Genomic DNA, 23,817 nt, shown 5'->3' on the forward strand with positions numbered 1-23,817 from the left:
ATATATAAATATATATATATATATATATATATATATATATATATATATATATATATATATATATATAGCAGCACTCCCTTATAGCCTGAGGCTACAATAGAGAGCTGTTACATTTACTATCTTATATCCTGCTGCTATAAGGAAGTGTTACTTTATCATCTGATGATTTGTGATGGGCAGGCAGTCAATCAAATAACAAAAAAAAATTTATGTTTTTTAAACTTTTTCCGGTTTTCATAATAAATTAAAAAAAAGATGTAGAGATGACATTTTATAGGAAAAGTTAAAAACTACCAAACAAGATTATATATATATATTTATACATGATGTTTTAACAAAAATAAATATCAGAATCACACTTATAATTTTTTTTTTAGTATGTATATTTATGGAATTAATTGTTTTAATGTTACAACATTCTGGCTGTGTTTTATTTGGAGTGTTTTGGGTGATGATTTCAATATTAGATTTTTTTCTAAAGGTGAGAAACTTTAATTACAATAAGCTACTTGTAAATATATTAGTTATGAGACATGCGCTTAAAAAAATATGTATGAGTTATGTGGCGCATGCACTTAACACCAATTGTTTTAGCTAAAAGTTGTAGAGTTGTTGCAAACTATAGAAAACAGCAATTAAATAACTTACAAATGAATTGTTTTTCCTTTTTAAATATCTCCTAAAAATGAAATTTTGAAATTAATTTACTATAGGAATTTAATAAAGATATCTTTAAGTTAAAGATGTCTTTAAGTTATGCTATTATTATTAAAACATTTTAATAATTACAATATTATTATAAAAACATTTTAAAATATTTTTGTTAAAACAATAACAACAACAACAACAAACAAACAGGGATTGAGATGTCATATAGTAGATAAAGATAAAGAGACTAAAAATATAATACAGCAGAAACTTTATTTCGAAGGGAATATAATTCCATGATTTAGTTGATTGACATTTTAAATGTATTGTTTCAAAAAGTATCACCCTAACCCTAACCCTGAACCTAACCCTGAACCTAACCCTGAACCTAACCCTAACCCTAACCCTGACAAGGTTGCTGCATAATACTAATCTTAGGTTTTGATGATAAATTAATAAATTTATAATAACTTAAAGTTAATTTTTTTTGGTAAACTTCCAATTCACTGTAAATCCCAGACAAAAGTACAATTCAATAGAAATAGTAGAACTTATAATATTTGTTAGACTGTAGAGGATGCTTTAATCAAACCTATTGGGTTGAAAATAAATAATTCTATTTGATTGTTTTTAGAATTTCTTTGTTCTTCATATTTTTCAAAAATATTTGCTCTGAGAACCATAGAGCATATGAGAGTTAAAAATAGCATACCATTTATTCTATTTGCACCAGTTAGTTTAACTACAATCTTCTTAAATTGCTGGATGAATGATAGATTTTCATCTACATAAATGTTTTATTTTATTTTAAATCTTTGATTTAATTTTTGGTTGCTGATCTTGAAATTGAACTTTTTTTAGTTTCTTCAGGTTGCAGTTTAATGAGAGCTACATCAGTCTTTTTTAGTATTTAGGGATGTACTAAGGATGCACTAGGATGTCTTTGCTGCCAGATTATAGTTAGGATGTTGATTTAGAAAAGTGAAAGTTTTAGTTATTAAGATGTTATGTAGCATCAGCAAAGTGATTTTTAAAAATGTAGTACATGTGATGAGGTCATTTATATAAATAAGATGGGCCAAATAGTAAGAGGGCCAAGAATTAATAATAAGAATAAGAATAAAACCAAGAATTTAGCCCTGGTGAACACCTACTGACATTGATTTAGTATTAGAAGAGGTATTAAAAATTGTAACTTACTGAGAACAGTTTAGGAGATATAATTTAAACCACATGTGGGCAATTCCTCTGATATCATAATGATGTAACTTTGATAGCAAAGTTCCATGATCCACACTATCAAGTTTTTTTCTGTGATTTACTAGTAGGCTTTCTATATTGTTGTGTTAATTTGATTTTACATTTATTATGTTTTTTATTCCACTCCAAGTATTTTTGAAGTTATTACATTTTCATTCAAGTATTTAGAGTTATAATCTTTTTCATGTTTGCATTTTATAAATTTTCAATGAAGTCGATTCTTTATATTTTTGGTTTTAATAATGCCAACAGTGATCCTGGTTTAGATAAGGTTTTTTTTCCTTTGTAGCTTGTAAGAGAAGTGCATATTGTTAATCAGCTTTAAGATTTTTTTTTGGGTGCATCTATTGTCAGCTTTAAGTGACAATAGATGCACCTAACAATGATATTGTTACTTTTGAGGTCATATAGGTTTTTGAAAAGATTAGATAAATTCTTGCAACGATTTATTTGCACTATTTAAGGATAGATTAAAGTCATTATCTATTAGTGATATATTTTTAGCAATGCCAAACACTTGACTGATTCATCGGAGAGTTATAGCATTTTGTAAATAGTTTATTGTACTTTAAATGGACCCACAGATTTGTAGCAAATACCACATGGGAACTTTACAACCATGTCAAAAATGTTAAATGTAAAATATGTTAGTGGATTTGGTGGAAATCAGTGAAAAAAGAAAATAAAACTATAAAACATATAGAACCTGTTTTAAGAGCATACAATGAATAGTACAGCATATATTTAATTATATAGTGTAATAAATATATATAATAAATGTATTAAAATTAGTTATAAAAGCTTATATAGAACATAACAATTTTATGATTAGTTAGGCTATAAGTTAAAGAAGAAGAATTAGGTTAAATAATAAAATATCATATAGTAAGATATAAAGAAAAAAATATATACTCCGTAAATAATGATAGTTTAATCAATAATATTATCAATCCAAATAAAATGTTATAAATTTTAATGTAATATAAATATAATATAAAATAATACACATAAACAGTGTTAAGTAATATCATACCAAAAATATAATGTATCAATTTCATTTTGCTAATATACCATGAAAATCGTAATAATGCAATATAATAAAAAATGTAAAATTGTAAATAATCTTATATTTAACAATTAACTAAGTACAAAGTAAGGTGACCATATCTGAAAAATGTCAGATGCTTACAAGAAATAAATTTTATATATATAAATATATAAATAAATGTTATTTAAATCAGGCCTATAGCCAGAATTTTTTGAAGGAGGAGAACTTATTCAAAAGATGCCAAAAATAAAATTGAAAAAAGGCGCCAAAGGGCAATGCTTTTTTAGCACTTTATAATCACCTATTGTTGATAAGATATAGCATAAATTTAATTAAATGACATCATTATATTTATGAGAATGGTTTCACCTTGCCCTTTCTATGGTGCTAATATGTGTTGAAATAATTTTTTATTTATTCAATTTATTCTATTTCAATATTTTAATGACCAAATAGGACAAGGCGCGGGGGAGTATGTGCTCCTTTTGCTCCCCTTGCCTACAGGGTGAATTTAAATTGTTTTTTCTAAAAATTCATTTTTACCAATATTTATTAATGTTAAATCATCTTAAAGTAGCACATTGAAGAAATTAAATTATGGAAAAAATATTAACCAATTTTTGCATTTTTTAATCAGAAGTATTTTTTGTAAAATAATTTTTTTTTAGCAAAATGTTTTTTATTAGCAAAATGTTTTGATTGTTAGCAAAATCTTTATAAATTTTTTCAGCAAATTCTGAGCAGTTACATTTTCTTAAATTAAATTTAATAAACAAAATAGCTGCCCATGTTTTAATTGTAAGTTGGGGGGATTTCCCTTAGATCCAAATATCATTAGCAATCAAAAATAATTGCATTACAAAAGCGTTTGTATCTGACAAACTTAAAGTGGCATCCACCAATTTTAATGAATTGTTATAAGGAACATAATTGTTTTTAAAATGAGAAAAATTTTAACCCATTGCTTGTCATATTCAATAGAGTGTGAGTTCTAAAAATACATTTTTTGAAGAAATATTGTTGGCACTAATACATTCAAACATCTGATAAAATATCTGATATTTCTTCCTTTACACAGTCCATTTTTATCAGGTATATTTGCACTCCCTCTTTAACATCAAAATAATGAACTAAAATTGGATACATTTTAATGTCTTTACTTTTCCTCAATTTTGTGATTTTGTTTGATGATATAGAAGTATATAATGCCATTTTGATATTTATATAAATCTTTAAATACTTTTTCATAAGCACTAATTTTATTACAATAAACTGCAAAGCTTTATTTATAATAAATGGGAAAAAAATCATTACAAAGCAAAATTTGCATAAATTGTGTGCATTCTTATTATTGAAGTTAAAAAATGTTTCAAAATAATTTTTTTTTCTTCATTAATAGGAATTGAACATTTTTTTTATGTTCACGAGAATTTAATTCATTTATTTTTTTATTTTTATTGGAATTAAATTCATTTAGTTTCTTAATTATATTTAAGTAATTTATTTTATTAAATAACTTTATTTAAAAGAATTTTATTTGCTTAATTTTTTACAAACACATAAACCCCAAACGCATAAAACTAAAAAGCATAAAATTTAAAAACCATTAACTCTAGTTTTTAATACATTACCTATTGATTGTTTTTATATGGTTATTATACGTTTTATAAAATGTTATAAATAAATTCATTCTTCTAAATAAAAATTAATTGCTTAAGGTAAAACTCATATATAGAGTAATTTTAAGAATTTTCTTTTATTGACTTTTATTTAATAAAAAAAAAAGTTCAAAGAGCTTGGACTTACCTTCAAGAGAGAAAAAATTGCATTAAAATTAATAAAGTTTTCGCAATATTTGAATTAGTTAAGTAAATCATCAGGTAAATTTAAAAATAAAGCACACAGTACAGTGTTAAGAATAAAACAAAGCACACAACACTATATTAAGAATAAAACAACTTCAAGTTGCAATAGTCTAAAGGTATTAACCATCACATCCCTTGTAGTACTGAGTACTGGTACCCAGGTACTGAGCTCAACTTGTTTCTCTGTACAGCAGTTTTATTGACAAACAAGGTTCGTGTTTTAGAGTTAAAGAGTTGGGAGAGGGTTGTAAACACATTCAAACAGCCTCCTCGACTGCAGAATTTACTATAATTGAAGCAAGTTCTTTGTATATATTGCTGTCTTTAAAAGTGGTTTTTCTTCTTCAAGATTAGAAATTTAGTGATTTGTTGGGCAACTTTATTTGCCAAAATGCATAAAATAAAATGTATAGATATAAAATTTATAAAATGCAATATAAATCTATATATAATCTACCTGAATCATTTACTTTCTCTACTCGAACAACTCGAATCCTTTATCTTCTCTATTCAACTTATGTCTTGTTTCTGATCCTAGTCAGTGCTCAGTTTCTCCACATTCACCCTTAGGTGCTTCTGATCACAGTTTGATCTCTCTAAAACTCTTATTTCATTCTTCTTCATCATCTTAATCCCCCTATCATCGTACCTCTTACAACTACCTTAAGCTGACTGGGACTCTTTCTGTGTTTTCTTCGCAATGGCCCTTGGGTAGAAATCTTTCTTCTTCCTGTTGACAAATGTGCTTCTTACATAACTTCATGGATTCAGGCTGGCATGGAATCTTTTGTTTCCTCTTGACAATTCCAGGTCAAGCCTCACTCTTCTCCATGGCTTTCCTCGCATTGTGCTGCTGCAATTGCCAATTGAAACCATTACTTCCATATCTATCAGCAAAACAATTCTCCAGAAAACAGATGTCTGTTTATTACTGCTAGAAACAATTGTTCGCTGATGATACTACCACTTATTCTTGTCATGATAAGAAGCCGACTCTCTAATTGCTTGGAGGGGGTATCTGAGCTTGAAAAAGATATCACTTCTGCTACAGCATGGGGCTCACAGTGGCTGGTGAACTTTAATTCAGATTTTTAAATTCAATTTTTTTTGGCCAATCCTTATCACAATAATTTAGATCTTCCTATATTTATGAACTGTAATGTACTCGATGAGTCATCCACTCTTCATCTTCTTGGATTAACTCTTACTTCCGATCTTTCTTAGAAACCTTATATTAAATCCATTGCAAAATTAGCATCTGCTAAGGTTGCATCTCTTTATCATGCATTCTTCTTTCTTACTCTGGATTCTATTCTTTATCTCTATAAATCTCAAATCCGTCCTTGTATGGATTACTCTTGCTATATCTGAAGTGGATCTTTTTTTTTTGTTATTCACCTCCTCAAGGCCGAGAAGGCCACTACAGATAAAGAGGCTACTTAATAGTGGTTATAACCCTCTCTCAACTCTATAACTCCGAAACACGAACCTTGACAAACAAAGCCGCTGCGTGGAGAAACAAGTTAAGCGCAGTACTACCAGGGATGTGGTGGGGATCAAACTCAAAACCTCTTGCTTATGAAGCGAGCACTTTACCACTACACCACTACTGCATTGACCGCATTACTGGATCTTCAAATGATGTCCTTTTTATTTTTGACAAAATACAAATATGCATTGTCACATTGTCATAATGTTGCTTCTCTTTCTCTTTTCTATAAGTACTATAATGGGCACTGCTCTAAAGAGCTAGCGTCTCATGTGCCAACTACTAAAATTAGTTCTCTTGTTACTCGTCGTTCAATTAAGTTTCATCCTTTTCTGTGACTGTTCCTAAGTGCTCCAAAAATTCTTATTCCTTTATTTTTTTCCTTGAACATCAGTTCTTTGGAATTCGCTTCCTTCATCTTGCTTTCCTTATTTACATAATTTGCAATCCTTTAAGTTGTCTGTCAATCGTTATCTTGCTCTACATTCTTCATCTTTTCTCTTCCAGTAACTTCCAACTCTAATTAGTGGTTGCTTGCAGCCTTGTTGGAAGCAAAGATGTTAAAAAAAAAGCCTTTAGTTTAGTCTTGTGTCAAATGGCTGTCTTGTACATTATATATCCAGAAACTTTCTCTTTTTCTTCTAAAATAACAACTATTATAATATAGGAGTTTATAAATATTTTTGAGAAAGTATAAAGTTCCTAAGTTTGTTTCATTTTCTTTTAAACATCTTAGTTATGTATTAGGCAAGAATCTTTTCTGCATTGTTTTTTTGCATACAAGTCATTCTAAAATTTTCTCTAAAATACTAATATCTCTCAAATGCAACCCTTATACAACCAGTGTTACATGCTGCAAATAATCAAATGATAAATCATACAACTACCATTTTTTATAGCTATGTAACATATTAATGGTTCATATGCAACCAGCTTATCATGTTGTTTACATTAATTTTTAAATCCCACTTTTTTGTGCCTCCTAAAAATTTTTAGACACTTTTTAGAACAGAAAAAATCTAAATTTATAGCCCAATTTTTTTTATTAACGTGTTAAGTTAAAGGATTATTTTTATAATTTGCTTTTATCTTTACTTTTTTTTCAATTTTCTTTACAAATGCTTTTTATTTGTTTTTTACTTTATTTTTATTTTTAAATTCTAGCTTAAAAGTTACATTTATGTCGCATTAAAAAAAACTATTTTGCCTAAGTAACAGCATGGATTTTCTAGAAAAAATAACTATTGTACAAACCTTATAGAATCTATGGACCTAATTTTTCTTTTCCAGTAACTTCCAACTCTAATAGTTGTTGCTTGTAGCCTTGTTGGAAGTAAAGATGTTAAAAAAAAAAAAACTCAGGTATTGGAAGATAATTTATCAGTAGATATCATTTTCCTAGCTATAAAAAAAGCTTTCGATTCCATACCTCACAACAGATTGCGCCTTGAACTAAAAAGTTACGGATTTAACAATAAAGCACTTAGATGGTGCAGAAATTTTGTATGTAACAGTGGGATATGTTGTTTGCAACAGCAATTTTTCAAATTGGTCTTCAGTTACAAGTGGAATACCACAAGGCTCTGTCTTGGGTCTGTTTATGTTTACTGTTTATATAAACAACTTACCGAATGGTTTATCAAATAATATGTAATGCTATGCTAATAATATAAAACTAATTGATATGATTAGATCAAATTCAGATATAGAAAAGACTCAAACAGATCTAAACAAAATAATGACATGGTCAAAATTATGGCTATTAAAAATAAATAATAGCAATCGCAAACACTTGCATATAGGTAGAAAAAATACTAATTATATAACAATACATAACAACACAATGTATGATTCAGTGGTAAACAGAGTTGAACTCCCAGAAACCCATAATTGGAAAAGATTTAAGAATTATGATTTCAAACAACTTAAATGGTCTAGTCAAGTTAATTATGTGTCTGGTAAAGCTAATATAATGTTAGGAATAATAAAACATTCATTTAAAAAATCAAACATAAGCGCGTCTAAACTATTATACACCTCTCTTGTAGGACCGTATCTAGACTATGCAAGTTCAGTGTGGCATCTTTACTTAGAACAAGACAAAAAAATAATTGAAACAGTACAACGTAAAGCAATGTGAATATAACGTCTTTTAGGGAAAAACTATGAAACTAGACAAATCTACTTTAAATAAACGGCTCTTGAAAAAAGACGCGAACGTAATGACCTAATCTAATTTTACAAAATAGTAAAAAATATAGATAATTTAACCTTGGAATACCCACCTGGTAACAGCTTCAAATATAGGAAGTCATAAAATGAGGTTTGATAGACAATAAAATTTTTTTTTTTCATAACATGATTTTTTAACAAATCATGTTATGAACAGATGGAATAACTTAGATCAAAGTATTGTAGATTCTAAAAGGTTTAAAGAGTTTAAATCAAAGTTAGACTTGTTTTTAACATAAATCGGCTGTTAAAACCTTGATTACCTAGGCTCCATACATTGCTATTGTACATGTACACAGTTATTATTTAATAAATAAAATAAATTTGCTTTAAATCCAGCACAGTTTTTAATTTGTTAAGTTTTTGTTATATTTTGTATAAGTCTAAATATAGGTTTGACAGAAATTGAAATTAAAATTAAAAATAAAAAATTATAATTTTTTGAAAGTGTCTTGTATAAAAAAATATTGTAGTTTTTCTGACCCTCCAAAAGCTAAACTGCCTGGAGATAGAATCAAGTTGCATTTAATAAAGCAATTTATAATATTTTTATTTTTTCGGTCCCTGTCAGTTCCCTGGTAGTATTGTGCTTAACTTGATTCTCTAAGCAGAAGTCTTGTTTGGTCAAAGTGTTTTGGAAGAGCACAATGACATTTAAAAGAAAATAATCAAAAAAAGAAAAGAGCATTTTTGACCATAGCGGCATCTTTGGGCCTTGGGAAAGTAAGAAAATATTTAAAACAAAAACAAACTAAAACATGTAATTTACTGAGCAATACTATCTAATTGTCTGTTATTCTTGAAAAAGTCTTAAAAAGTCCCAGAAACTATAATCATTAATGAAATGAATATTATTAAAAATCAGCGAAAACCCCAAAAAGGACTCTGGAAGTCCAAAAATAATTATTTCTTTCCTAGTTTGTGGTTTCCAGGAATTCCAAAGTGGGTTATGGACTACTTTTAGGGAAAAGTAAGGATGTTTTGTTTTGAGAAACAATTAAATTTTAATTCCAGAGTCCTTTCAAATGAAGGCGGCAAAGACTACAGGACTCCATGACTCCACGCTAAAAAACAAAAGGTTTCAAGTCATTAAATTTCATGAATACTTTTCTTATTACAGATCATAAGTCACTTAACATTATTAGAGCTCCTGGACAACAGAGACCAAGAAAAAGAAAAAGATATAAAACCAAAATCATTTTGGGACTCTGCATTTGCTGTTAAAAATTATCAGGTTTATTTGTAAAAAAGATGTTTTGGCATATCAGCATTAAGATTATTATAACAAAGACCCATTGATTACAAATTTGAAGTAATTAATGAAAACTTGTAGTAAACTAACTATATTTTCTATTTAAAAAAAAAAATTATTTATTTTAAACATCTTGTAAATCTGAGTAAAAATAATGTAGTTTTCAAATGTTTTAATAAAATTGTTAATGCATTTATTTGCCTAATATTTTATATGTAAAAGTATTATCTTATAGAATTCAAAAGCTTACAGCCGTCGCTACAATACTTTTCTAAGAAAAAATGGAATTTCTATGTCACTTTGTCAAATACGATGGGAAACAATTGCTTTTAATCGTATTGTTTTAAGAATTGGGCGTTGGCGACCATATTTTTTAAAGATTTGGTTTAATTGTGGTGTTTTCTTTGGAGTGGCTAGTATGTTTGGATCTACAGTTCTTTTAACTATGGTGTTATTGGGTGCTCTTTTTGCAGAAAAAAACCATGATCAACTATTGCAACCAATGGTAACAATGATATTTTGTAAAATTTATAAATTTATTTATAGTTAAACAATAAAAAGTGATTTTTTAGTTTTCTAATTTTTTTCTGACAACATTTTTATTGAACACTTTAATTTTATTAAATATAAAACTAATCAAAAATATCATCCCTATAGAGTCATTAATAATATGCTATTGAGTTTTTTTTAGTGCCATAAATCATAAATCATTTTAAACACATCATAAAGGAATGTTTTAATTGAAATGATGAAAATGTTTCAGCAAATTATAATTAAAATGTTTTAGATGTGGGTCTAAATAATATGTCAATTTAATAAAAGGATTTTTAAAAAGAGACAAGTAAAATATCATTGATTGAAACCATGTGAGGAATTATTCTGTTAATGGTAATTAAACAGGAAAAAAAGAGAACAGACTTTCCTTTATTTTTAACATATAAAACAAATTAAAACAAATTATAGGACACTGGTCAAATCTAGATCATTTAGGTTGAAAAGTTGGTTACTTTGAAAGATTTTAATGCGAAAAAGTTTTGGGACTAACATAGAGATAAAATTGTGAAAAGAAGAAAGTATTTGGTGTATGCGCAATAATATAGTTAATTTTTAAATGGGGTTGTGGTAGGTTTTGCCTGTCTCATCATTTTCTTTTTCTTTTTTTATATTTTAAACTGTCATAAAAAATATCAAAATTTATTGATAGATTTCAAGTTTCAATAAAAGTTATTTTGGCATTCCGAAGATATGACCATTTAATAATAGAATAAATTAAGTTTACTTTACATGATTTACACCTTGTTTATACACACTATAATGTATGATATAATATAATACAATATACAATATTATATGGCATAGTATAACATAATCTGCAGTATAATATTATTTTGTATGGTACAATATGGTAAATATCTCTGTAATATAATATAGTTTTATCTGTGGATATCTGTATAATATAATATAACATTAATGATATAATATAATGTAATAAGTTTTCATTTGTTTTTAATTTTCCTAAATTAATGTTTTAGCTAAAAGTCATCACATACAAAAAAATTAAAATGGTATTTTATAATATGAGAGTTTATTTTATTTGCTTAAATGTTACCTATATGTTTGCTTAAATGTTATATATGTTGCTATGGCATCAGCATAGCCTTCATAGACTAACATGTGTTTTCTGTGAATTTGAATGATATCTTTGTGAAACAGTTTTAGGTTCAATAAATATTTAATTGAATATTTTTTTAATTATATATTTTTTATTTTTTTATTCTAATTCACTCTCAACAAGGCTGCAAGCACTATTAAGTTAAAAGTTACTAGAAAAAAAAGATTAGAGTTATAGAGCAAGGTAACTGTTTACAGAAGACTTAAATAGGTGGAGGTTGTATGAATCAGGAAAACATAAAGATAGTAGAGAGTTCCAAAGGGTTGAAGTACGGGAGAAAAAACTAGACAAATAAAAGTTTTTAGAGCATGCAGGGACAGATACAGTGAAAGAATGAGACTTTGCTGAATAGCAAGTCAAGCAAGAGTGAGTTTTAGTTGATTGAATTAGATAGCTCCTTTGAGCAGACCATGATAGTATTTGTAGAAAATAGTTAGAGATGCAACATTAAAATGATGGGAAAGAGGCTCAAACTCAGCGGATAGAGGGGGCCCAACTATGTTTACAATACATTTTTGGACCTTGTCAGGAAGAGATCATCATTAGAAGAACCAGTCCAAATATGACAACAGTATTTTATACAGGGACAGATAAGAGATTTGTAGAGGTAGACTATGGAATCAGGAGATAGAAAATGGCGAGCACAATAAAGAAAAGCAACCTTAGCAGATGCTAATTAAGCATCTGACCCTGACAAGGTTGTATAAATAACCCTGATAAAGGGTTGTATAGATAACCCTGACAAGGTTGTGTAAATGGTTTCCATGAAAGGTCAGTAGTAAACCATAATCCGAGAAGATGTAAAGAAGTGGACTCAGGGAGAGTGTTGTCATTCATTAATGTAGGAATGTCGACAGTATTGCTATAGTTGTTTGCAGTAAATAACTACTTTTTTTTGGAGTTAAAATTTGCAAGCCACTGTGAGCCTTAATCTGTTACAGAAGTGAGATCAGCTTCAAGATAGGCCGCCTGTTCTAAGCGATCGAAAAGAGAAGACTTTTTGTCAAGATGAGTATAAAGTTGAGTAAAAAAGTTAAGTCATCAGCAAAAAGGGCTACTTTAGATGAAAGGTTTGAAGAAGATCATTAATGTAGAAAAGAAACAAAACAGGGCTAAGGAAATGGGTGAGGCACCCTAGAAGCTACTGAAATGAAGTTGAGTGTTAGCCTTTGAGGATGACTTTAATAAGCGGTGAGAAAAAAATGATTTAATAATCTCTAGAACTTTTCTGAAAACACCATATGAAACAAGTTTATGGAGAAGATCAGCATGTCAAACATGTCCAAAGTCTTAGATATGTCAAAAGTAATAGTCCTAGCCTCTCTGCCTCCTTTAAATGCGCAATAAAATCTTTCAGTCACAGCAGTTAGCAAGTCATGCGTAGAGTGAGAGGATCGAAAACCTTATTGATTTTCTGGCAATAAGTTATTTGAATCAAGATGGTATGTGAGAAATTTGTTGATGAAAGACTTTGTTAATAACAGAAAGAAGACTGATTGGACGATAGTTGGAGGGTTCAGAATGTTCCCCGGAGTTTTTGAAGATTAAAACAACAGATGCCATTTTCCAGCAGGCAGGAAAACAAGGCTCAGTCAAGCGCTTATTAAATACTTTGAAAAGAACACTTATTAAATACTTTAAAAGAGTGTTTTAGAGAACACTTTTGTAAGACTATGGAAGTAATATTGTCAAGACCGCAAGCGGTAGAAGAGTTTAATTGAAATATGACTTTTACAACAGAAGCTGGAGTGATTAGAATGTCTAATAACACGTCAGCCTCCTTAATTGGAATGGAAGGAAGAGAATGGCATCAAGATTTAAGAGTTGAATTTGAAGAAAAATTTTTTGCAAATAGTTCTGCCTTATCCTTGGGAGAGATAATAAGATCAGTTCCATAAATAAGAGCTGGAATGTTTGATCTACCCTTGTTAATGACGCTGTTGAAGATTTTCCAAAAGTGCCTAGAGTCTAACTTCTGAGATAAGTTGGGAGATTTAGTGAACTGAGAATAATGGAGCTTATCATCAGGCAACACTTTTTTACATTGATTTCTTGCAATAATTAATAGCCTTTTTTTTTCAAGAGTTTTCTTTTGGAAAAGATAAAAAAAAGCTACGATTAGATGTAGCAGCTGCACAAGAATATGAAAACCATGGAGTATAATTAGGCTTGCCTTTGAACTGACGAGAAGGAATAAAAGTTTCCATTCCTGTTAAAGGAATTAGTGCCAGCAGGGTCAGTGGTGTTAGAGCCTAGCCCTTCAGCCTGATGAGTATTAAAGTCACTAATAACAACAATGTTGGCAGAGGGTTAGAGAGAGAGGGCATGGTCAATTTGATCAGAAATTATATCTAAAAGAATATCAGATCAAAAATTACATCTCAGATTAGATGAATTACATCTCAGATTATATTTACATACAGAAATTACATCTCAGATTAGATTACATCAGATCAGAAGTTACATCTCTGAAAATCAGATCAGAAATTACATCTAAAAGATCAGAAATTCTAAATGAGTGCAGCCTTAGCAAGAAGATCGATAAAGAACAAAGAGAAAGGTTATAGAGTGAAGAGGTGCTAAGCGAAAGCACATAAAAGAATGATCAAAGGAATTCTAATTTTACGACAAATAGGTGAATTGCTGCACATGTATATAATTAAATTGGTCTTACTAAGAGCAAGCAAGTCTGGTGAATTTCGCAAAATTGTAAAATTCAACTAATGGAAGGTTGTTTGCAAACCACAAATATTTGTAAAAGATATATTAAAACAGTTAGGTGGTGGGAACAGTTTTTTATGTTTAAAATTTTGGTTTACTTGATTAATTTGTAAAATATATTAATATAAAACATATCAAACATTTAAATAAAATGATTTTAACAGTTCAACAATTTGATGATAAGAAGAAAAATTATTTAATATAATTTTCTCTAAATGCGACAGACTTTTACTCTTCTAGTTTTTTTTCCCGCACTTCCCCATTGGATCTCTCTCCAGTTTGGACAAAGCAAACAATAATTATTTAGATATACCATAATTGCTTATTATATTTATTCAAATTTTACTTTTGTAAAACAATTTTTCATGCAGAAGATTGGAACTCTCTCCAATCTTCATGTTTTTCTGACTCATACAACCTTCAACTTTTCAAGTCTTCTGTCAACCATTTCCTTGCTCTTCAACTTTCTTTTTTTTCTAGTAACTCTTAACTTAATAGTAATTATTTGCAATCTTGTTGATACATCAATTGCAAGAAATGTGAGATACAACCTATTTCCATGTAATTCCTAGCATATATCACAAATAGGTATTCTTATATACATAAGTAAAAGCAAATAAAATGAGTCAAAATTATTTGAACTGTATTTAGCAAGTTATACTTTCTCTTAATGTCAATTGATACTAGAAAATTTTTTTTCCTTAAAATCTCAAAAGTATTTATGTCTTTTCTGATGTGAGCGACTGCTTCACTAAAGTAACCAGTGCTTAAAATTCTTTCTTTTTTCTGCAACCATTGCAGGTACTTTGTGGGAGTGCAGATAAAGCTTGCAGCTTGAACATAATTCATCAGGATCAGAAAGAAGTTTTGGATTATAGTTAGTGTTGGCATACAGTTAAATCAGGCAAAGAATTTCCAGTTCTACTTAATGGTTCTGAACTAGCCCTCAATACATTTTAGGTTCTCATAATCATAACAATCACAAATAAACTTTCTTGAGAATTAATGATCTCTTGATTTAATTGGCATAGTTATTATATTAATTATACCTTAGAGATGCATAATAAGTAAAAAAGAGTGTAGCAGAGTGAGATAAAAGTCCAAAAGGACAGATGTCCTATGGAAAACAAAGAGGCTCTAAGAAAAAAAATACCAAAAATTGATCTAAGTAAAATGTAGTAAATATAAACAGGAACAATAAACAATAGTCGAGGAAAGTAAGAGTTAATTGTTGTGCTACTGAAACCTTGTTAGTGTTGAGTGTAAATGTGATGTATAGACAGTGTCATTGATGGAGCATATAAACATTCATTATAGATATATCTGTTTCATGGGCATATGAGGATGGTATGGATTCATGCTTTATGGTACAGTATGAACACCAGAAGACCTCCAACTTTCATTACTATACTTTCATTACTTTTTCTTTTATTAAAATCTTATTATTTTTTTAAACGGTTCTGAGTTAATAATGTTCTCAGTACCAAAATAACTCTTATTTAAATTTTAAATCTATCAATGAATTTTGATCTTTTTTATGAGGATATAAAAAATGGTTAACAAGGAGGGAGGCAAAAGTAGTTTTGAAATAATCAACTTTTCAGCATGAACAACCAAGATTAGACCAATGAGTAGTTGAGAAGTTTATATTTGTCCTGTTGACACAAAATAAACTTTGTTTTAGAAAATTATTAATTTAACCAATATCATCACAAAAAAGAATGGTTAACAGAGATTTTTTGTTCACCCTTAAAATCTATTTCTAGGAGGTTTATTGCAAGTCAGTAGCTGAATGCAGTTAATCTATTTCCTAGATATGTATTTTCATTTAGACATCTCTAGCCTTTACTCAACCAAGAGCTAGAAAGGACAATGAAGCAGGTTGTACTGGATTAGTTGCCACCAGCAGAATGATCGTGATGATCCTAATACTGACCTAGCATTAATATCAAAGACAGTGAAACTGATGACCTGACCTAACATTAATATCAAGCGCAGGCAACTGATGACCTGACCTAGCATTAATATCAAAGACAGTGAAACTGATGACCTGACCAAACACTAATTTCAATGACAGTGCAATGTTATAGCTTATTAATAAAGATTTAATTATTTAAATCAGTATATACTACCATCCAAAATTATTTGAATGGTCGTACTTTTCGATATAAGATATCAAAGTTTTACTTACTAATGCGAGAGAAACTGAAAGCAAAGTCTACCTGAATTATATGTTATCTTCCTATTTATAAGGTTTACAAAAAAACTTATATAAATTCTGATTAGATAAGTTTATAATTTACTAATCTTGGCATTCTACGTAACAATTTATCCAGTTTGTTGAAGTCATTTTTATGCGACTAACTAATAAGTTTTTTCCACGTCTTATGCATCATTTGGCATTAGCTTTTGACATTACTTTTAGTTAATCCCAAAAAAATACGATAGAAGAAGGATCCTTTGATTGGATCAATCTGAGTTAGACTCAATTTTGATTGAGTCTAACTCAGTCAACTTAAACAAATTTATGAAAAATATGTTTTATATTTAAGCTTCAAGTTATTTTCTTCTAAAAATTAAATTGTTTTCCATTAACCCATCTTTCCAAAGGTGTAGCATGATTTTTTGAGTATACAAGTCAGGGTTAGGGTTTTGTTAGCTAGTTAACTGTAACTTGTTAACTAGTAACTTGTTAGCTAGGTAACTAGTTTTGTTATTGCTTCCTCTATTTTTATTATGTTACCTGTGGCATTCCAACCAAAACAGTTCCACACCTTAAAAATACATCCACCATGTATTACAGTCGATAATACACATTATTTTATCATACATTCAACAATTTTTTTTTCTAGACAAACAATATTATCAATATCAAACAATATTATAAACCTTTGGTTTATAATATTATAATATAAACCAAAACTTTGACACATTGGTCTACGTTTAAAGTTATTCTAATAGTACAAGTTAGTCTAATAGTACAAAAGTAATCATAAAAAATAGTTAAATAAAAAATAGCATTTTTTAAAAAAGTTTATGTCATTCGAATAATTATGAATGGTAGTGTATATAATATCAAAAAATTTAAACATTAAAAACTTTTGTCACCACCAGATTTTCTTAATTTGATTTTTACCTGTTGACAAATTTTATTTTCTAATATAAATTCAAATCTTTTGGTTTATAAAGACTCTAAACAATTGCGTATTTAGCTTGGGCATAAACAAATCTATTAATGCCTATTTATTGTAAAATCAAGTTTGAATCTTTTTATGTGCTTTTATTTAATACCACTCAATTGCCTTTTTTTGTTGTTGCACTTCTTCATTCTATTGTTGCACTTTTTTCTATTATATTTTCAATTATAATTGGCAAGCCTTTTCTGTTGACATTGTTGTTTTTGGTGACTTTTTATACTGAAACTTTGGTTTTTCTAATTAGAAAATGAATATATTAATATATTCAGTTAACTTAATGACTTTTCTCTTGTATTTAAGTCTCACGTTTATTTTTTTATTATTCCTTCGATTCCTTCATTGTCCAAGTGTCAAATCAAGTCTTAATGTATGTCTTGATTGTATGTCTTCTTGTTATTTTCTATTGATATTGATTTTTTCATCAGTTTCATCAGAACAACTCTGTTGAAATATCAATGCATAAAGGAATCTTATTTTTCTGGTGGGATCCAATTCAGAACTTCTTGCAAGCACTCTACCACTACACCACTACTGCATGTCATTCTTCCAGTCTGTATTATAGTTTCAGTAACATTTTCATCCAGACTCTTTTCCTTGTTAGTTTTTTTTTTTATGTTCATCAGTGTCAAGTATAGATTTATGTTCTTGATTATCTAAATTAAAACACAATTTTTTTGATGTTTTTTTATCAGAAATTTTATTGTTCTTTTCTAGATTAGGGAAAAAATTATCCTGGAAATTCATTCAATTATTCCAAGTATTAAAAAAATACTTTACTTTTTAATATTTGGAATAATTAAATTTTTGATATATTTTAATAACTTTCCTTTACTATAAACGAAAATAAGGTTTCTAATAGGGTTTTGAAATGTATCAAAGAAAATTAAAGAAATTTATTATTTTTCCATTTGTTGCCGTCCATTAGAATAGGCGGATTAAACAGGTTTCAGTTCTTTCTTGCTGTCTGGTAATATTTTTTCTTTTTATATTTTCTATTTTGAAAGTTTTAATACTTGTTATGTTCAATAAAAAATTCTTTGGTTTTTAATATATTTTAATAGCTTTCTATTCACTCACTGACGAGTCCGCATTTTTTTTTTGTGGAGGCCAAAACTTCACAGCACTTTTTGAAGCAATTCTTTTGATCGTACAGCCCTGAAATTTTACAAATAATCTTTTGCTGACTAACAATAGCTATATTTGTTACATTTGATTCAATAAGTATTTTAGATTTACGATGCCCCACCTCCCCGTTGGTTAGATCTGGAACTCCGAAAAAAATATCGGAAACCGAGAGGGCATCAAAAAGTGTTAAATATCAATATAAATTTAATTAAAAATTTTACAAATATTCCACTTGTTAATTTCAGACAAATAAAAATGTGTCCAAAAAAGAACAAATACATCAACCGAGAAGAAGACCCAACCAACGTTTAAATTAATAAAAAAAAATATGCTCCAAATATTTTTGTTAATTATTATATACAGAATTCAAAATAAATTTTTATTGAATATTAATCATAATCAATAAGTGTAATAATTCAATTTTATCAAGACTAAAAAGTAGAAAATAAAATAAATAAAAAACTTTTTAAAAATAGCTTTTTATTCAATCGACTAAAAAGTAGAAAATAACTTTTTTCTGTTTCTGGTACTTGTGGAAATCATGTACTTAGTAATAATCACTTTTGTAAAGCCAATACTGGAAGACATTGAAGGCAATTCATGTACGTATGTAAACAAACAAACTCATCAAAGTAAAGGAATAGAAAGTTTGGCGCCTTTAGCTATTTTTAAAAAGTTTTTTTTATTTTATTTTATTTTGTGGCTTGAATAAAATTCTATTTTAATCTTTTTTTTTTGTCTGTGCTAATGTTGTGTTGCTAATGTTGACGCAACTTGTATCTGCAACCTCTGCTATATGACTATCAAACATAAACACACATACACTCAACCACTTTTATATTCATAGTGTTAAGTGTTTGATTTTATCCAAATTTTATCATCCTTGAAAATTAGTGTCTGTAAACTCATTCAGATTTGAATTTTAGGATTTAAAAAGTATAAAAACTTTCATGATCATTATAAAATTTTTTAAAGATACACCATGTTTCGATGAAACATTTAGGTAATAATAATCCTGTTTCTAGATGGTTTCTCAACATCCTGGTAGTTGAGTTGTATACCCTCTCTTGAGCCATGGTTCAGATAACTTGTGGCCTAAAAGATTTTTAATTACTAGGCAGAATTTCTGACAGAGGTCTAAATAATTTATATGTTAGCAAATGGAGTTACATTACTTCATGCTAGTAAGTGACCGGGGCCCCGGCCCTGGCTAAAAACAGAGGTTTTTGCAAACCCGGCCCCAACAATTTGCAGGGGTTACTAGCCGGGGCTGGATTTTTGTTGTTGTTGTTGCTGTTTTTATTTTATTTTGTTCAAGTTAAAATTTGTTTTGAAAGTTTAAGAAAATATAAGAAAAAGTCACAAAAATAATATATACAAATATAATATAATTCATAAATATTTACAATGACAAATAAGAAAGAACCAAGTAGATCAGATGGATATATGGTGTCTTTAAAAGATAGGAAAAGAAGCAATGATCTTAGATAGAGTATGAGAGTTGTAATTATATTTATAGTGTGTATCAGAGAAGATGATAATGATGCCAATGATTAAGATGATGATGATCATTGTCATCATCATCATCATCATCATCATAATCATCTTAATCATCATCATCAACTGTATGCTTGATGATGATGATGTTGATGATGATGATGATGATAATGATGATGATTATGATGATATTATGATGATAATGATGATGATATTATTAAGATGATGATGATGATGATGATAATGATGATGATGATTATGATATTATGATGATATTATGATGATGATGATGATGATGATGATGATGATGATGATGATGGTGGTGATGATGATGATGATGAGATGATATATATACCTTTATATTAAATATATCATGAATTTTAAATAACAATAATATATTTATAAGGAATATCAATAGTAATGCAGCCCCGGTCACAAACCTGGCCCCGGCTCCGGCTATGTTTTATCAAACCCAGCCCCGGTTAAATATCAACCCCGGTCGCTTACTACTTCATGCATAAATTTTCATTTTTTAATTGGCTTTTCTATATAGACATTTTTATCATTTTCTAAATAAAGATTAAGTGGATAAAAAGTGAAGGCGTTTTACATTAAGTTAAAATATATTTTTTATTTTTTATTTTATTTATGATTCTTTTAATACATTCCTTAATTTCTTTTTTTATTTTCATATTGGATAAATTCAGTTTATATAAACATTAATTCATTCTCCAATTCTATGCAACTAGCCCAAGCCACACCTAGAAAAACTGCACTAAACAATCACATTGCCACAACATGTTTTATGGTCTACTGAGGTCTACCAGAGTATACCAAGGGCGAAGTTCTTGGTTTTGGGGATGAAAAACATAATGTTTTTTTATCAGATCCAAAGTAATTAAACTTAGACTTGTCAGTTTAAAGCACATATTTCCAAAAATGTAAGTCCTTTTGCAAGTACTGTTTTTCAATTTTCGAACGGCTGATAAGATTATACTTTGAAACCAATGGTTTTTGTTAGGCAACCCTTTCAAATAGTTTATTTTTGCATAAGAAACTTTTTTACAGTGCTGACTGTTTTTATTGCTTAAAGAAGCAGTATTGTTAAATAAATTAATAGCATTAATGACTTTCTTATTCAATCTTTGGGTTATTTCAGAGTAATTCAATTCGATCTCTAATATCTCCAAATGTCTATACTTGTCCTCGAAAGACATCTATCCATGTTTACCACGTCCCATAGTTATTGATGAAAAATTTTGCCTATAGATGATATAGAATTTTGCTCAATGAATTACAAGAATATCCTTAAAATACTGAATACAATGGTTTTTTTTTTAATATAATACAAGAGTTTAGGTTTTTTTTAAAGAAAAAGTAGATGTAAGATATTTAAAATGACCACAAAAGTGTAAACACAAATGCTAAAATGAATAAATCAAGCAATTTCGACAGTTATAAATGTCAAATGAGTAGTTCGGTTTAAAAAGGTCAAAAATATTGATGCTATAAAAAAAGCCAGCAGTTGCAGTAAAAACATAAAACTTGGTATCAAAAAGTAAAACCAACTGGGTTATGAAAGTGTTATTTATTTTGTCGCCACTGTGTATGTTATTACTTTGTCGCCACTGTGTATGTTATTGTTTTGTCGCCACTGTGTATATATTATTTTGTCGCCACTGTGTATATTATTATTATACAATGTATAATTTATTACAAATGTTACATACAATACTAATTTAAAGTTGTTGGGAAGATCGATTGCATTTAGTGCACTACTAATTTTTTTTTCGAGTTGACGTTTAAAACATCAGTTTATAATTAAATTAAAATCTTAATAAAATCCTTAGTTGCAGATGGAAATTCAGAAGCGGATGGGGTAAAACTTCAATCTTGGTTCATGTGTTTTAAAGTTGTACCGCTATCGCTAAAAATTAGAGAAATAATCAAGTTTTTACTTTAAAAACATTTAGTTTAATACCATTTTTACTTCTAGGCAATTTTAATTAAAACAAGTTTTATAAAAATGAAGCCAGGTTTATTTGAAGCCGATTTGTTTTATTTTATTTTTTATTTTTTACTTATTTTATGGTTAAGCTTCTCTTTTTTATTATTATTATTTTTTTAAATTATTTTATGATTGGTATGGGGATATTGTTATCTGGATTTTTTTCCCCTGATTTTGATGAAATTATTGTGTTCTTCTTATAATCGTTATTTTTATTTATTTATAATCATTTCATTTATTTATATATAATATTCGTTTTTACTTAATAATAATCGTTTTTTTGTTGTTGTTAAAAGCATGAATTTTATGTGATTTAGTTTCCTTGTTTTTAAAACTTAGATGCCTGGTATGAATTTACCTTGGAATGAAACGCTTTATTATTTTGTATCACTCATTTTAGCTGGAATTTTTCACGAGCTGGGTCATGCTGTAGCTGCTGTAAGGTTTGATAAAACTTTGTTTTACTTACACAATATTTTTTAAAAAGCTTAAAACAAAATAAAACACCTTTTATTTCAGGGAACGAGTCAATGTAAACAGCTTTGGGTTATTTTTATTTTGTATTTATCCTGGTGCATTTGTTGAATTAAATTCTGAAGAAGTCGAAGATATATCACCTTTTTGCAAGCTGCGAATTGTATGTGCTGGTGTATGGCATAATTTTATATTGGCTATGTTTATGCTGTTATTTTCCTTTTTAATTCCACATATACTGTCATCTATTTACCTAACTGGTAGCGGTGTCGTTGTTACTTGGGCTTACAAGGTTTGTTCCCATTTTGTCTTAAATATTGAATATAGTTTTAAAATCGCATAGTAAAATAATAATATAAAAACGCAGCAAATAATAAGTTATTGCGTGTTACTTAGTAACAACAGCATGCGTATAATAAAACAAAATAGTCGTATGCATCGTAATCTAATAACATTTTATATACAGGCTTCTGCAATCGCAAATGAACTTCGACCAGGTGATGTTGTTTATTCGTTAAACAATTGTCCGACGTATTCTTCAATGAATTGGATGAAATGTCTCCATAAAATAAATACATCTCCGCAAGATGGATTTTGTAATTCAAAATCTTTTGTTGGATTGCATAACATAACTTCTACTCTAAACCCACTAAACGTAGATTGCTGTGATGAAACCTCGTATAGATTTTGTTTCTTTTACATTAATAATGAATTAGAAGATTTAAAACTTTCAGAAGCTACTTTGAAAAAATCTTATCAAAACCATTTTAGTTATGCGTGTCTTCCAGCTCGTTTAACAATTGAGCACAAGCAGTTATGCAATGACAGTTCCTTTTGCACAAATTTGTTTAAACATGAAAGTTTTTGTGTGAAACCTTTGGTGTTCAATACAACAAAGCTCATTCGCGTCAACTATAAAGAAGGTAGAGATATTCTCTTTGTAGGTGACCCTGCTGAACTGTTATCGACAATTCGAGTTTCAAATTATGTTCCAAAATACTCATTTTCTGTTATAAATTTACCTGAATATTTTCAGTTACTATGCATATATACAGTTTCAATTTCATTAGCGTTATCTATTTTAAATATGGTTCCATGTTATTTATTGGATGGAAATCAAGCACTTCTTGCTTTAATGCAAATGATCTTTCCCAGAAACGAAACTGTTCGAACATCCTTTACATCAGTTATTTTATTGTTCGGTACCCTTTTACTCTTAGTAAATATTGTAATTGGATTTTTGAAACTTTTAACATAAATTTAAAGCTGGTATTTATATTTAGAAATAAAACTGCAGGGTTTACAGCAGCTAATGAAAATCTAGAAAAA

At 28.5% G+C, this 23,817-nt stretch overlaps 1 protein-coding gene across 1 annotated transcript; it reads left to right on the forward strand.

Annotated features, from left to right (window-relative positions):
- The first annotated feature begins 367 nt into the window (after nucleotides 1-367).
- On the forward strand, nucleotides 368-23,817 carry LOC100215228 (membrane-bound transcription factor site-2 protease). The gene is made up of 5 exons (XM_065794145.1): nucleotides 368-481; nucleotides 10,030-10,299; nucleotides 22,354-22,457; nucleotides 22,534-22,780; nucleotides 22,955-23,817. The coding sequence occupies exons 1-5, from the start codon at nucleotides 389-391 to the stop codon at nucleotides 23,744-23,746; spliced, it is 1,506 nt and encodes a 501-aa protein (XP_065650217.1). The 5' UTR covers nucleotides 368-388; the 3' UTR covers nucleotides 23,747-23,817.

Source organism: Hydra vulgaris, chromosome 03 (genome assembly GCF_038396675.1).
Source record: "Hydra vulgaris chromosome 03, alternate assembly HydraT2T_AEP".
In the NCBI taxonomy this organism is placed as follows: Eukaryota; Metazoa; Cnidaria; class Hydrozoa; order Anthoathecata; family Hydridae; genus Hydra; species Hydra vulgaris.